This window comes from Rhea pennata, chromosome 2, assembly GCF_028389875.1.
Source record: "Rhea pennata isolate bPtePen1 chromosome 2, bPtePen1.pri, whole genome shotgun sequence".
In the NCBI taxonomy this organism is placed as follows: domain Eukaryota; kingdom Metazoa; phylum Chordata; class Aves; order Rheiformes; family Rheidae; genus Rhea; species Rhea pennata.
In genome coordinates, this window is record NC_084664.1 from 145,177,177 (window position 1) to 145,194,406 (window position 17,230).

Consider the following 17,230-nt stretch of genomic DNA (forward strand, 5'->3'; position numbering starts at 1 on the left):
CAGGAAAATGTTTTTACAATTGTTAGTAGCATCTTTTACTTCTCTAAAATTAGTAAGAAAAGCTAATGTTAAAACAGTTATGAAGAACCAAACAGAACTCTATTTCCATTTTAATGACAGGATTTGCCTAAGTAAATTTTTTCCTCTAAAAGTGAGATTCACATTTCATGCCTCAGAACCTGCAGCTGGAGTTCTGTAAAAATGCAACAGAGGACACAAAACGAAATCTCTAAGTCTAGAGGTTTCCTCACTCAGGGACACCTCCTCTGAGCCAGGTCCTACAAGAATGATGCGCTCACCATCCTGTAATGACGAGGCTGAGTTGGACGCCAGTTATCGACCAAGGGGAGCTCAGGTTCATTCTCAGCATTCTTGGAAAGGCTGCGGAGTTTTGCCATCTGCAGGAGAGCAAAATAAAAAGTGTCCTGATGGAATTCCCTTTGGAACAAATGCATAGCCCAACATTTAAACCCAGGAGGTTGGCCCAGTACCAGACCTGGGGAGAAAACATCCTTCAAAGTTGTGATGATGTCCTTCACCCTTTCAGCACAAGAACTGTAGCTACCTTCTTTTCCTAGCAATAGTAAAATAGAGAAAGAATGGGTCCTATGTGACAGAATTGTAAGAAATACACAGTGTCACATATGTACTGTCTACAAAAATGTGTACAGCTACAGAAATATGTACTGTTTAGCAGCGGAAGGTCCTCAGAAACTGAGAATACAACTGAGAATAGAACAGAATGTTCTAATAAAAGTCTCCTACTCTATTCCTATTCCTACACCCCTCCCAAGGGGGTTACCCTTTACTATCTGATCTTTTTAAAAGTCTAAGCATTTCAAGGCCTTAAGGCTAAATTATAAAACTAATTGTTCACTTCTAAGGTGGGTCTGTAGCAGAGGATGTATTCTGTGGCAAGGAAACAAAAATGCCCATTATTATGAACTGAATAATGATTTGGTTAGGGCATTTTGTAAACAGAGTCTGCAGCTTGAATCTTTTCAGTCTTTTTTCTTTTTTTTTTTCCAATTGTATGTTCTCTTTGCAGGATGTCACAAGAAGAATTCTGCCTGTACTCTTCAGAACTGTACAATGCTCTTCCTTTACTGCATTCTGTTTTTCAATGGAAGTAACACTTACACTCACTTACAGATAAATTATGTCTATTTGCTGTCACTGCCATGCACGACGTTAGATGAAAAGAACTTTACACACCTTTGAATGGCTTAACAGGAAGGAAATGCATACAATTTCCCATGTGTACAGTTGAAAATGTAGACCTATGCAGGGCACACATCTCCTGGCTCACAGATAGCTTGAACATGTTGATGTGTTTGCTTTTTATAGTACTGATTTCAAGTCCAATGGAAGCAGAACTTCTGATAGGGCTAAAAAAACCAAATTCACAATGACTATCCTAATATTCTAGTTTATAGACTGTGCTGGCTAAGGTATCTCAACATTGTTCTTCACTACATAGCTTAGAAAAGCCAAATGTCTTCATTTGCCTGAACAATGATGAAGCTGTATTAATAAACCAGTGAAATACACATCAATTGTATTATTTATCTGGAATTAATGGAACAATAATTTGTGTGGCAACACAAATGTTTCATCATTTTTGTTAATGCTTCCAGGAATAAAGTGGTGCTGAAAAACTGCTTTTTCTATTATTTTGTGGAAGATCTGCCTTACTCAGTAAAAAAAAAAATACATACACACATATGTACACATATATAAGTATATATCCAGACTACAGCTACACAAAGCTGAGAAACTTTGTCTGAAATGGGGTAGAGGAATTCCAAGATTGAAATCTTATTCTTTCATTAAATGTATCCTGAGCAGCTGGGCCATCCACCTCAAATCTCACAAGCATATCTAATGGACTGATTCTTCCTGCAGAGTGCCAGCTCACAGTTACTGCACTTACCCTCGTGGCTTGTATGCTACCACCATCTGGCTGCAAAAGCATCTAAGTGATCCATTACAAAGGCAAAGGCACTTAAAATAAGTACTATTAACAAGGCTGCAATGGTAGTACACTTTCTAGAATTAGAAATAATTGGTAATATGATCCTCTTTTATCAATGCATTATTCCAACTGCAATGTGGGATTTTCAGCTCTGTGTACAATAATAGGTGTGAACCACATCTCACTCCATCCTTTACTACTAGCAAGAGTTAATGCCATGGGAATACAGACACTGGTAAACAAGAAGAAAAGTCCCTCTTTTCATAAACTGATGTTGAAAGAGGTCTCTTGCCCTCAGTAGCAGCAGGAACTCTCATGTATACTAACTACTGCTTGCTATCAGACCTGCTCCAAACCATTGGACTCAAACCCTAACCCTCTACATTCTTATAATATCACTGATTATAAAATTCTCTGATGTCTCCTGATTTGAATCACCTTACTGACATGGCGTAGGAAACAGTTAGCTATTCCAAGAAGAGCCTATCATCTCTGCTCCAATTAGTTAATACAGAAGGCATGCCAAGACAGAGATGCGTCTAACAAGTCAATTGCATATAACAGGTTGTACACTGCACTCCTCTGAAGATTTTTACATGTCCTCTGTGGAGTTCCAAGACACTTCTGAGGCATACAGTTCTTTACTCTCCTTTTAACCATGCAGTTTCTTACAGAATCCAATATGCATTTTCCTTATCAAAAGACTTAAAATCAGTTATGGCACGTAACCAACAACTAGTGGTAAAATGCTATTTACTTGCAGTTTACCTGGTCTGAGCTGACTATGATAGGCTCTCTTAGAACAATCCAGGTGATGCACTCTTCACAAGGTGGGGTAGTAAAAGAACCATGGTATGTCCAGTAGTCATGAGATTTAGGGAAAAGAATTGAAGGATCAAAGTTTGGAAAAGGAGCTTCTTTCCCCTTAAAACAAAACAGAAAACTCTTCAATGGCTCTAGTCAAGATTAGTAAAGACGCAGGTACAGTACTTTTTAAGAAAGAGAGTGGCTCAAATACAAAGGTATACATACCTTTGTACATAGTACATGCTCATATACAAAGTATACAGTATACACGGTCTGAATCTAAGGATAGATCTGCACAACATTTAATGATAGGTGTAGAGATACTTGAGCTAGATCTAAATGACCCTTGCAGATGGACCCAGAGAAGCATGACACAACACATAGCTCCATGACACAATTTCTTGAACCTGAGCTACCTCATTTGGAACAGCTTCAAGTACCAGGAGGCTTCACTCATTTCTGGGCAGAAATAACTCTCTTCCCTCTGGCCTTTTTCCTATGGAAATTCTGCTCATCTAATAAATATGGGATCCCATATTTATTAACCCCATATAATTACCATAATTCACCATATAATTAACTAAGAGACATGTACTTCAGGTTTGCAACGATATTTGTGCTGACATTCTACGAAGAAGATAGTCTGTCAAATGTACTTTTATAGTGAGGCTCTTATCACCTAATGTTATCTAAGACAGATGTCTAGTCAGTGACATTTCTAAAGGCCTGTAATGTGGCCTGTGTTAAGGCAGAACGAACCACCATCTAGAGGTGCCTTTCTTTCTTCATTGACCATTGAAGAATTAACACTGCATACCTCGCTTTTAGGTAAGTGAAATTAGAATCACAGAATTGGTAAGGTTGGAAGGGACCCCTGGAGATCATCTAGTCCAACCCTCAAACAAGTGGCCTGTTTGGGGATCGAAACCGCAACCTTGGCATTATTAGCACCACACTTTAACCAACTGAGCTAAATCTTGCTCTAGGTAAGATTAATCTAGTATCTATAGAACAATATAAGGCATATTAAATCAATGAATACTCTTATATAAATGAAAAAAAATGACTTTTGATAAGAAGTTACTCATTGTTCTATTCACAAGTACATTCTAGCAATGTTGCATAGTAGAACTGAAAAGTAGAAAATCATGCCTCTTCATGTTTTTGTCCTGAGAATTCCCAGCAACCATCCTATAATAAAAAGCCCAACTTTGTTACCTTTGTTTTAATAGCATTTATTTCTTCAAGAATCCTCTTCATCTCTGGTTTGGGAGTTTTCCCTACCTGTAAGGAAGAAAGCGTGAGTTCAAAGAGTTCTGCCAGATCAGTTTCCTTCTTTGTCACACTTTTTGTACATGCAGCTAAACATGTATTAGCTATAAAATTATACTGCATCAAACCAAACTATCACCCCATCAGCTTAGCAAGCAACATTCTCAGAGCATCTCAAAGTGAACAATAAAGGGTTTATCTGCAAAAATGAATACCATGCTTAATACTTGAGTAACTGACTTTTCTCAACTTGTAAAAACCTTTTTTGAGTAACAGTTAAAGTGAACAGCCTAATTCACACTAATTTCAGTTGACCCTAAACAAGTCCCAAATATAAATTCTGATGATTGTCAATAGACTGGATTCACAAACTAAAATGTTACTTAAATAATATTGAAACATATATAGTTTCATAATGCTGACAGAACACCCTGTCCATACAAGGGAGCTTCTCATCTCTTAATGAGTAAGTTTAAAATTAGCATAAACTAGTCATAATAAAATACTTCATGCTGGACAGCATACCTGCTAGATTACTCTTTAAAATTTCCTGCATAATTTGGCTGTTGTTCTTCAGTTCTTTCAGTATTCAAAGGGGGAGACTGGCAACAAGCTTGGAATGCCATTTATATTTTTCTTTCTCAAACTACAAGCTAAGCATGCTGATAGAGAAACTCAGTAGGGACCACCTATCAAAGCAGCAAAACGCTTCCAATCACTTTATTGAAAGCTTTTTACTCCTGCGTCAGGCAGCAATTTTCAGCAAACTTATCAGTTCTAAGCGTATGAAAGCTAGATACCCTTATCTCACCCAGCTATTAATCAACATGCTACAGCTACTAGTTCCTAGCACTGCAATTTCTCATTCAAAATCTACCAATGTGCCATCACTAGACTGCGTGCCACAGGCTGTTCAGCTTGCTCTAACATACCAGTATTGTTGTACTTTAAACTCTAGGTACATTTGCAGAAATGCTTTATGAGGCTTGAACAATTGATTCAGCTATGTTTTCCATTTGCACTCTTGATTCCTCCTCCTACAACAGACGCTATGATCTAAATGAGGAAGTGACATCAGTGCAGAAACTCAGCATCATGGGTAATTTCACAATAAAGCTATTTCTGCTGACATTTAATTTTAGTCTAATACAGATAAATAAATCTTCAGACTGAAGTCCAGAATTTGGAAAAAGTTTCATTCTAGTTTAAATTCAAACTTCATCGTCAGATGTTTGTAATTGCTGATCTCAACACAGCTTTGTCTCAAAGGAAAAAATCTTCATTCAGATCATCTTTCTGTCTATCTCTGTTGAATATGAATGAAGAGATAGCGAAAGCCAGGATTTCAGGCTAAGACAGCAAATCTCGAAGACTTTTTTAAAGGGTGAGTTACATGTATTGTTTGTGAGACAGTTTTGCTTTGGAAAAGGTTCATGAAAAGCCTAGCAGAGATATTTGTCTTTGAAATCAGTCCATGATTAGCACAAAAAACAGTTGATTGCTATTGGTCAGATAGCTACTACTGACATCCTGTCCCCAAAGCAGGGGAAAATACACCTGGATTTACAGTATCCACAGACCACGCAGTGACACTATAGCTGCAGGGACAAATGAGCATAGTATTTGATACCATTTAAAATAACATGACTCATGCTCTGTAACTTGAAAAGCATACATTACTGAAAGTTCAACCAGAAAAAGCTGTTTAAATCACACGGGTGTATTATACCACAATATTCAGAGCATATTCCTGCAGTGTGGTACAATCCCTAGAAAATACACTGAGAAGGTAGTGCTTTCCTTTTACACTAAGAACAGAAAACTCAAAGAAGGAATGAGTGCTTCTGCTTACTTGCAAAAAAATGGCCAAAACAGCTATGCCATCAGTTCTTCTGACCGCATCAAGGTAATTACTGTATTTGGGATTCCAGTGTAACAAATGTAGCTGGAAACAAAGAAAAATAAAGGTAAAATCTTCTAATATTGAGTAGCAAGCCATTACAGACTGAATTCATGTATGTAAGTGAGTTTGGGCAACAAAGAACGTGGGCTAGGCTGTCATAAAAATGAGGGAGCAGTTCATATAAGAGTTATGTTGGCTATCTATTATCATTTTGACTAGTACTTTAATAGACTATACACATCTCAGTATAGAAACTGTAAAAAAGAACAGAAATCTCACCTTAGAAATGAACAGCATTTATAATAAGAGATTTTTAAGTAGGTAGGTGGAATACAAACATGTAGTTCAGAAGTCATCTACTGATACATCATAAATTTTACATTTGGCTTGCAAATTAAAGTAATTCCAATAAAGAATCCTCGTGGATGTATGCTTTGTTCATTGTTAATCTACAGTGCTCAGCTTTCCTTAACATACTGAAGTGTCAGAAGATCAAAGTAACACATTATTCCTCACTTCTATACCTATAATTTTACACTTTTGCAGTAGTATTATACTTTTAGAATAGTGTTTTACTAAATTTGCATTACTTCTCGGAAATTCAGTGTTGTTGTCCTGTCTTTCAAACTGCACAGGTTTGTATCTGGGGTTTGAAAATGTGTACACTTTTGTTTTCTATAGTAGTTTCTGTTGTTATTTTATAAGAATTACTTCAGTCAGGTTCCCAATTATGAACATATATGGAAGTAAAAGAAAACACCACAGAAAAATCAGTTAATAAAAATATCTACCTGAAAAGCACAAAAACGACATTTTTGTCCAAATGAATGATGACAGATGTTACTTTATATCATATTTTAAGGTAAAAAGTAGTGAGTCCTACCTCTCCTGCATATCTCACTCCATTCACAACATGCTCAGAGCCATGGTCATCAGAGGAACCCCAATGAAAGTGAAGCTGGCGCAGCCTGTAGACTCCTGGGAGTGGCCCACCTCTCAGCACTGCAATTGATAATCTACATCAGCATTAGACTCAGGTATCTTTCAGGAATAATATATTTTAAAAAAATATTTATACAGAGTTACTGTACAGAGGATCTACATTCTGAGACTGAGTACCTCTTGAAAATCCGCATTGATTTCGGCAGCATTTCAAGCAACCATCTTCAATTAGCTGTATTCACTTACAGGCATCTGAAAATGATTTATATGCGTCTAGGCTTCCATTATTGTCACTGGAGATCACAGTTTTAATTCAGCTGCATAAATGTGAGCATCTAGAGGTATCTCTAAGACATCTGCACAGTGCTTGCAGATCTGCAGTAGAACTGTATCTTTCTAAAGCAGTATCTGGAGGTAAGGTGGAATACATTAGGTCATCAAGAATGGTATGAGATACGTATGTTTGGGTAACTGAATTAAGCCATGAATCAAAACAGTCAACTAATAATCATGCTTGTCTTAAAGTATATACTCAACAGATAATCACCTGAATTGTTCTCTGGACTCTATTAATTAAATCTCCATTGACTAGAATGGAAATTTGGACAGACATCACACTTACATTTAAAAGCCCACATACAGACACCTAAACTTAGGAGTCTTTATCGCCATCTGAATGCCATCTAATACCAACCCATATCCAAGCATATGAAAAACAGCCATGATGAAGATCAACTAATAAAATGCCAGATATGAAAAAGATTCCCACAAAATCTTACAACTTGTGTCTCTTACTGAAGACAACATGCTGTTTAAAAAACGATGAAAGTAATGATGCTACTTCTGCCATAATAGCTACTACCTGTGGATATGGAAGAGGAGAAAGATAATGACAAATGAGCCAGAAAAGCAGTCATTGAGAATGCAAACTATTTTCCTTAAGGAATTCAGCCTGTGCAATTCCTGTGACAAACAACAGCCTGTATTCTAAATAATCTTAGCATTTTTACATTATACCCCAAATGATTTAAATATGGTTTATAAATCAAATTTTTCAAATATAAAATCAAATAGTTTAAATACTATGTTGTATACTTGAAAGGAAAAACTGAAGAACTCCTTGACATTCACCAAATACTCATTAATAACCAATTCTCATTGACTTTATTTGGGCATAGAAGTTAATACACATCCCTATAAACCATTGAGCAGCTCTCAAGAACAAGTGTTTACATGTCAGACAAAAATATCCTTACATCAGAAAAGACAAGGCATGAAGTCCATGTTCATCTCAAGAAAGAAGTATTACAAATATTAAGAATATTCTTTATTAAATATTAAAAGCAAGCTGCTATGCTTAACAAGTTCCTTTTACTTGTTTGGACAGACATTCAGTACTGTAGCTAATGTAGACACAGTAACACTAGTAGCTGACAAGGCCATCAATTCTCCATTAAAATAGATCTGTAAGACCAAATAATCCAGTTTAAGGGAAAAATGTGTCATTATTTCCACTGATGGACCATCAGCAGTCATTTTCAAACTGACACCAGGTGAACCTCTATATAACCTCATGCCAACACATTCATGCTTCATTCATCTATAAATAGACAGCAGCTTGAAGCACGTTCTGAGCAGACAGAATGATACGAAGACTAAGATGCCTATAAACCAACATTTCCCAAGGGACAAAAAGGAGTTTTCTTTTATTTATGGATGTTTTGATATAAAACATACAAATACATGCCAATTAATGACAACATGAAAAGAAATAATGATGGTAAATTAAATTTCCATATATGTTAGATAAATAAAATGCATAGTTACAAGGATCATGATCTCCAATAGTTAAAACATACAAGTCTAACACTATGTCTGCACAGCTCTAAGTTAATAAGAGGAATCTTTATGTTGTTTAAATATGTTTGGTTCACTATAAACTGAGCAGCATGAGATAGTATTTGATTCATTAAAGAATGCTTTTTCCACTGTCGGTGTAATCACTGAGGCAAATGTTCCCACAGAAGGTAAGTGCTGCACAGGAGGATATAGCTAAGACCAGACAAAACTCTTGTCTCACTGTGTGTTTATATAGTAAAATTAAGATGTGATGCAGCTTGGGTGGGCATGGCCATTCCAATTTACCTTAGTTAGCAAGGTATCCTTAACTATAAAAATATGACCAGAAGGTTTTGAAATCAGTGTATAACCATTTACTTAGCAACTTAGGTAGGGCTCTGGACATAATCTGTGCTAATGTCTATTGTCATTCATCCTCACTAAACTAAAACTAGTAAAGTTACGTCTACAGAAATGTTTTCCTTGTTTGCTGTGAAGGCATACTGGGACAGTCAAGTGGAAAAAATGCCTGGATCAACAAACACTCTCAGGAGGTGAGTTGTGTTTATAAACATGAGAAGAACCAATTGTTCTTGCAAGATTTATGCACGTGCAGCCACATCTATAAAATGAACTGGTAATCCACAGTGAAATTGACTTAGTAACATATTACTGCATGACTGTTGGAAAATGTCACCTCTGTTTTATAAACGCCTGTTTTATAATAGCACAGTAAAGTACTTTTTTATAGCAGTGACACATTTAAAAAGTTATAAAAACGTCTCTGCTCAAAAGAGAATCTCAGTATTTAAACATTCCAGTCAATTGTGGAGATAAAACATCTTTTCTAAAAGCTTTCAGACTATACACAGTTCTTACTGATTTTTTAAAAGCAAACACTGACTAGGTATGCAGAAAAAATACTCACTTTGGCTTGTATTTGAATTTGGTGCTCTTGAAGGGACAGACAGGGAAAAAGAAATCTGAGAGAATTCTGTCAATTTGCCATCAACCTTCATCCGCACTGCAAAACACCTATTTCAGTTTTGTGCCTCTTGATCAGAGTCTGTTCAATACACTCCCAAACTATCTTTGTTTGTGATCTAAGGTAGGATTGAAATCCCCACCTCCAGGGGCAGAAAGCTGATAAGCCATCTCATGTCTGTTGCCTCAGATGGCCCTGATTGTTCAATCATTTTAACCTCTAACAAAGGCATGGAAATTCAAAGTTAATAGTAACTCAACTCTTAAATCCCCTGTGCTCAAGCTCTGCTGTGCTCATATTAATGTTTAATACTTTTCACGCAGATATTGCAAATGATAGATGTGTTAAGCACAAATCGAAGAATTTAACTTTGCCATCTCTAGCAGTTTGCAGCATTTGAGCTATTGAATGGTATGCAGCATAGCTATTGGGGTACACAAGTATTGAGACTGAGCTGTCCTATTCTTGTACACCTACTGACTTGTTCAAATGTAAATTCAGTAAACAAAAAGCTAAGTAAGTGTACTTTAGAGAGGAGAATTGAACACTGGACATTAGCTTCTAGAGAAACTCACACTATAAATCCGTAGCTTATTGTACAAACTTTTAGCACAGTTTCCCAGCCAATGAATGGACAATGTTAACTCTTACAATAGCAATTCACATCAATACTTCCAAATTGCACTCTTTAAAGGTCTGTAAACTTCTTTCACACATGCATAGCTTTATTTTAATAGTCAAATCTTCATTCAGGAATCAGTCAAAACCAGGCTGCCTATGGACAGGCTTCCCCCAGTTCCAATTAAAGTTATTAAGTTTTGTCCTCTTTGTTTAAGAAGTAAATAAAAGTACTTTTAACAACATTACCAACAAGTAAATTTTTATTCATCAGAAGTTGAAAATCAAAATCTCATTTGCAAAGATAAATAAGATTTTGCATAAAGTGGTACTCTAGTAGATGGTGTATACAAGCACTAGTCATGCCACAAAAGACTGATAAGCAACAAGCCCTAACTATTGATGTTATGATACAATGTTCTGTGGGGTTTTTTTGTGCATCACCCACTTCCAAAGGCACATAATCTTTTGACAAGAAATCAAAAGATATGGTAAGAAACACAAAGAGTCTGCAGAAGGATCAGGGTAATCCTACTGGAAAATGTGCCGGTGCTGAGGTACACCAAACTCTCAAACATCATCCATCAGAAAGCCAGCAAAAGAAGCAATAGTCTGTTTGGTTAATGAGTTTCCATTGAAATTTTCTATTATATAACATTATATATATTATGCTCTAGTTGAAGCAGATAAATTTTATAAAAAGATTTCTAAAATGCAGTCACTCTTTAGACAGCAAAAAATAAATTAGTAAAGACTTGTATACCATTTCAGTTTTCTCAGCATTTTTATTACTCCTTTGGATTTAGATCAGTATCTATTTATGTTCCATTTCTCCTCTGTTAGGCAGTACTCCACTTTATCCAAACTTCTACTCTTAGACATTCCAGTTTTAGAATATTCTGAGATTATCTTCCATAAACAGGTGTGACAACCTCACTGATTGCTGGGATACTCTCCAGATAGCCATTAGTTAAGAAAGGATCATCTAGCTCCAATAGCAGAGGTCAAAGAATAAACTATTTTCTGTATCTTTTTCAATTGCTGTGGCTAAATATCTTTACATTGTTCTGACTGACCTCTTTGATCTAACCATCTATTCACAGGTATTATACAGAAAGCCAAATATGAATTAATTTAAAAGAAGTTACGAGCTACAGATCTCACCCAAAATCATGACACTGGTCCTTCCAGTAAGATGGTCTCAGGACACTTCTTTGGCACAAATCTTTTTGGAATTTTAAAAGGAAATAGACTCTGCCAGTTGAAATATGATTGTAGCCCAAATTCAAAACAAAACCAGAGTTAATTACTGCTGGATCTGAAACGGTATCTGAGTTGGCATTCTGGCTGACAAACATGGAAGTGTGTATCTGACAAACAACAGGAAGGCTACCAAAGTACCCCAGAGTTCTGGGATGGGTTTTCTGGTGGCCATCCTGGCAAAGTAGCTCATAAAGCTAAGTGATTTGAACAAACTACAAAAGAAGTTGCAATCAAGTAGCCTCTCCTTCAAACAGAAGTCCAACAGGACTCTGACAGTGGCCTCAATTAGGATCACTCATTAATAGATTCAAGAATCTTGCCCAATATCACCCTGAGGGACGTTACTATAAAGCACAATCATCCAGGAGGTTTTAATTTCAGATGCCTATTCTTTCCCAGGTATTGAGACTCCAGCCTCCATTTGCAACAAAGGTTATGGTGCTTCAATTTCTCCTTTCACGTAAGTATGGGTACACAGGCCACTAAGTCCACATCAATACATTAACTTGCTGTGACAAGGAACAATTCAGCATTACCCATCACATGAGACTACACCATATCCACTGCAGTCTACCCATCTGAATGCAAGCTAATACATTCAATAATTCCCATTGGTCATATGTAATAATAGACAAGACACAGCTCCCAGAATAAATGTGTCAAAGCATTTAATGATATAGCAAGTTTCTAAAATCAACCAGAATTTATAAATAGCTGGAGATAAATTCTCAATCCCATCCACTACGATAGCTCCACAGCAATAACACCTTTTTCCAGCATAGTATGCGAATTACATTAGAGAGAGGCTACTGACAAAGGTGTCTGTCCAATGATTTGTACTTAAGAAACTACAAACTGAACATTCAAAGTATTCCTAGCAGAGAAGACACAATGGAAATAAAAACTCTGAAATGTCCATAATAAATTCATTTTATCACTTTTCTTTGCAATTTACTCAGAAATCTTGGAAAGTATATCATAAATCTGTTTCATCTACCACTTCTGAAAACTAGATAAGACAGCAGATACAGATATGACCACACTAACTGGAAACATTAGGGAAGTAGGAGAAAACCTCTAAGCTTTCTGACTAAATCAGGAATAATTCCAATTAGATAGAGAGACATATAGGCTTTGTCTCAAAGGAAAAAATCTTCATTCAGATACAACTGTTATTCCACATTTATATATTATGCAAAAGGTGGTTTCTTTACACAGAAAATAAGTCACTGTACATATCTTAAGAAACTTAAAACATGTGATCAAGTCAGTAGGAGTTTGCACAGCGGAATTAGTCCTGCAATTACCATTATATTAGAAAAGGAACACCACCCACAGACTCTGCAGATAATGCTATAACAAAAGAGACTACAATAAACACTGCATGTTTCCTGCCTTCCAAGAATTCAGAATGCACCTACTTTTTTTTTTTACAGTGAATCACCTTTTCTTTTTGAGATCAGAATACACCTACTGAGCAGTTAATCTGAAAATTCAGAATATTCCAAAACTTCCTGCTCTTTGTGGCCCCAGTGTTGCATCCATGCATACAGCTATGCCTATATACTCCATACGGTGCACAGAGTAATTATTACAACAGTTAATTTGACATGGATGCATACGGGGTGCAATAGATATACTGATGCTGTTTCAACAAATAACAGAGACGCAGGTCTCCACAAAAAAAGCTATAAAACAAAAGCAAGATGAGAGTACTGATCCATTAGGAGCTACAACAGGTAGCTGATGATGAGGCAACTACAGTTGTTTGCATGTGGTCAACAACAGTCATGGAAGTCTTCCAGTATCACAGCTACATGTCTTTAATGATGTATCTTGATGCTTAACATTAAGAATAATATTTTTACACAATTAAAGCTAAAGATTCCTACCCTGCTAGAAAACTAATCAAACTTGGGACTGTGCAGTCATTTGTGATTTTTGTTATTTTATCAATTAATGAAGCTCATGCATTTTGATGCTCAGTTTCATGAAACCAAAGAGTCATTAAAAATCCAAATTAAATCCATGCACATAGATATTTAAGACTAATAACTCTTTAGTAAAATTGGTCCTAATAATTATAGTTGTCAATCCTAGTTATGCTGTAATAGTTATTGAAGCTTACAGTATAGTTAAGAAATAACACTGTACACTGTGGAAGACAGACTTTTTAATATTTTACTAAAATTGAAAACATTTTTTTCCTTTTGCTACCATTTCATGTACTACAAATAATAACACAATTCTGTCAATCCTACAAATAACGAGTGAGATATCATCCTAGCATAACAGGTTAGAATATCAATGAACATGCTCACTACTTCTGTTTGTCTGTATTCAGCATATATCCTAAAAGCTTTGAAAAATTATGATTTAATTTTTTCCTTTTTATCTCAGTAGCAAAATGATTTCATACTTCTTTCAGTGATTTTTTTTCTTTGAAACATAGCCCAAAATACCAACATGAAACCTTAGTGGTTACACCTACAGAAGCTAAATATGTCTAGCACATGTCAAACAGAACAATTTCTTCAAAATATATAATCTTGCTAACTCTTAAAAGTTATTACATATGCAGCACACTGCATGAGTGATGAGAAAAAGATTTTGGAGAATAAAGATGAAACACTGGAATTTCTCAATCCCATAATCCCCATTAAGATAAAAATCTCATGACAGCCACAAGTAGTTTTAACTGATTAAATACAGTGACTTTATGGTAACATCTGCTTCATTACTTCCTTCATCAAAAATTACATGGACACAGTTTTCAAATATTGTAACTTCAGACACATGCACAGTTAAAAATGTTGTGCAGGACATCTCAAATAGCGTTGGATGGAATTCATTCTTCCAAGACAAAGCCTGGAGTCCATGCTCCTGGAGTAACACAGCAGCAGTCGATTTTATGAGTACGGGAATTTACCCTACACTTTAATTCATCCTACACTAAGCTTTTTTGCAGCTCCCTCCACTCATTAGGATTTTACCTACGGACTGAAACAGTAGCCATAGGCCTTTCTCATCAGCTGGGCAGGCTACTGACAGAATCCTGTATGTCACATGCTGATGTTACACAGAGACCCTCTGACAGCAACGAACATAAAAGCACACTTTTTCTTCCAGGCAACTTTAGAAATACTAATATATACCACCTTGAAATAAAAACAAAACTAACCTGATCTATCAAAAGAATCATCAAACATAACTCTGCAGGTTTTCCCATTATTGAGGATGGTCTTAGCTGCACCAGGATCATAACTAGCAAACCATGGTAGTAGGGAGCGATCATAATGCACTTCTTTATTATTGATTTCAATAGGCGACTGATGGTGTCCTTTGGCAATTGGGTAGTTTTTGTGCCACTGATCTGGTCCTAGAAAAAATTCAGATAAATAGTATTAAAATCTTTGTCAGCTATGTATGAATTACACTTGTTACAAGTATATAATGCTTTGTTTTGCTACAGAACATCAGTAAAATGTATTAACAAGTGCATTACTAAACCCTGGTCATTAGTCATGATCTGTCAAGAGTTTCACTGTGTAAACAACAGTTAGAATATCCTAATTGAACTGTTAGATACACAAGTTACTCAGCTGAATCCAGGCACTCATAAAAAGCTGAAGACTTGCTTATCAGGAGATGCATAACACACCAGAAAAAAGAAAGGTTTATACCCAAAGTCCAGCAATGGCTAAAAATGTGGTGGAATATATCCTGATGATTCTAGCTGCGCCACTAACAGTAAGAAAACTGACTTTATTTAATTTATAACATTTTAAAATTCTTGTATTCAAGACTAAAATATAGTTCATTATTAAATATCTTTCTCAAGCATAAGAGCCACAACTCAGTGTTCAACTCTTTCAGCCTCTGCTTTGATCTGTATGTCCTACACCTCACACTATGAGCCTTGCTGTCTAGTAACCAAACTATTGCTGTGGCCTTTCTTTCCACCAGCTTTGCAACTTCCACACCCATGAACATCTTAACAAGCCACACTACCCAATGATGCTGTGGATCCACAGATCCAAGCTCACTTTTGCTCTTCCAGCTGATACTGTTGCCTCCTAGAAAGCACTCAAGAACTGCTGTCTCTCGTTAGCCACTGTGTGACAAAGGTACCCATAACAGTCTTACCATCTCCATGTCACTGATTTTCAAGGCGGTTTCCCCCACTGCACCAAGTATTTACCTGGGCCTGTGACGCCTCTGCAACACCGCCCCAACGGCCGCCGCGCCCAGTGCCTCAGCGGCGCCGCTCCAACGGCCGCAGCCCCCAACGGCCGCCGCGCTCCAACGGCCGCCGCGCGCAGCGCCTCAGCGGCGCTGCCCCAACGGCCGCAGCCCCCAACGGCCGCCGCGCTCAGCGCCTCAGCGGCGCCGCCCCAACGGCCGCCGCGCGCAGCGCCCCAGCGGCCGCCGCGCGCGGGCCGGGCCGGTGGGGCAGCGGGGCGAGGGGAGGGGGGCACACCGCGCCCCCGCTCACCGTTGTCGCTGTCGTAGCCCCACGGGTAGTAGTTGGGGTTGATCATGGTCTCACTGCCCGCGCCTCGGCGCCCTGTGCCGCAGCCTCTCTCGGCGGATCCCGCAGCTCGGTGGCCTCGTCTCTCCCTCCTGGGGGCTTTTTATAGGCTCCCGCCACCCGCCTGCCCTTCCCGGCGGCCGGCGGGGCTGAGAGGGAGCAGCAGGGCGCCCAAGCGCCGGGGGCGGGCAGAGCCGCGCTCCCCCGCGCCCGCCGCCCCCGCGGGGCTCCCGGGCGGCGGCCCGCCGGGGGGGAGGCGGGGAGCGCCGCCGGGAGGGGCGCCCCCCGCGGCCGCTCCTCGGGGGAACGCGGCGGCCTCTCCCGGAGGTGGCAGCGCGGGAAGGGGTTGCGCACCTCCGCCGTGCGTGTGTGCGGGCAAGGTGTTAACAGTTGAATGCGGCATAGCACCTGGGCAGGCAGTGATCGGGGGCAGTGCAGGGGGACAAAGAAGAAGGGGCATTAGTGCCCCACATCCCAGACATCTTCCCGTTAGATGGCTAACTGGGAAAATGGAGCCAAGAGGGAACAGCGCTGGAAAGCGTTCGCAAGGGAAAAGGGACTAACCTCTCTTACCACCTGTCCCGACCCCAGAGGTCTGGTGCTGCATGTAGAAAACAGATTTTTTTTTAATTGATGAAGGACTCAAATGCAAATGTATATGTGTTTGCAAACACACATACATATTCACAAACACATACCATGGGAAGTCTAACCTGGCTGCTTTCTGAAATTGGATAAAGTAATAGGAAATAAAATGTTAGCCCCCAGCAGTAACCCTTGCTGTTACTTGCAGCAGACGTGAACAGTTCTCATTCTCAGCAGATGACGCTGGAGAGAGTGATGCAGTTGGCTTGGTTTTTGTGTAGTCTAAATTTCTACTTAAAATAAAAGTGGTTCTTTCCCAGTAGCTGCCATGTGTTAACAGTTCTTCACCTTTACACAGCAGATAAAGCTCTGTACCCAGTTTTTAAATGTCACTTACTGCTTTAGGCTGTGCCCTGCGGAGCAGGGCAGGGTTGCTGGGTTTCTTGTGGTGTTCGTTTCTAGAAGGGCTGTTTGCCGTAAGATTGGATCGGATCAGAATGAAGAACAGAC

At 38.4% G+C, this 17,230-nt stretch overlaps 1 protein-coding gene across 1 annotated transcript; it reads right to left on the reverse strand.

Moving 5' to 3' along the window:
• Positions 1 to 278: 278 nt before the first annotated feature.
• LOC134136486 (carbonic anhydrase 3-like) lies at positions 279 to 16,145 on the reverse strand. The gene is made up of 7 exons (XM_062568371.1): positions 16,100 to 16,145; positions 14,786 to 14,983; positions 6,841 to 6,959; positions 5,907 to 5,999; positions 4,001 to 4,066; positions 2,744 to 2,899; positions 279 to 398 (listed from the first exon to the last, which is right to left on the reverse strand). Exons 1-7 carry the CDS (start codon positions 16,143 to 16,145, stop codon positions 279 to 281), a joined length of 798 nt encoding a protein of 265 aa, XP_062424355.1.
• Between the last annotated feature and the right edge of the window lie 1,085 nt (positions 16,146 to 17,230).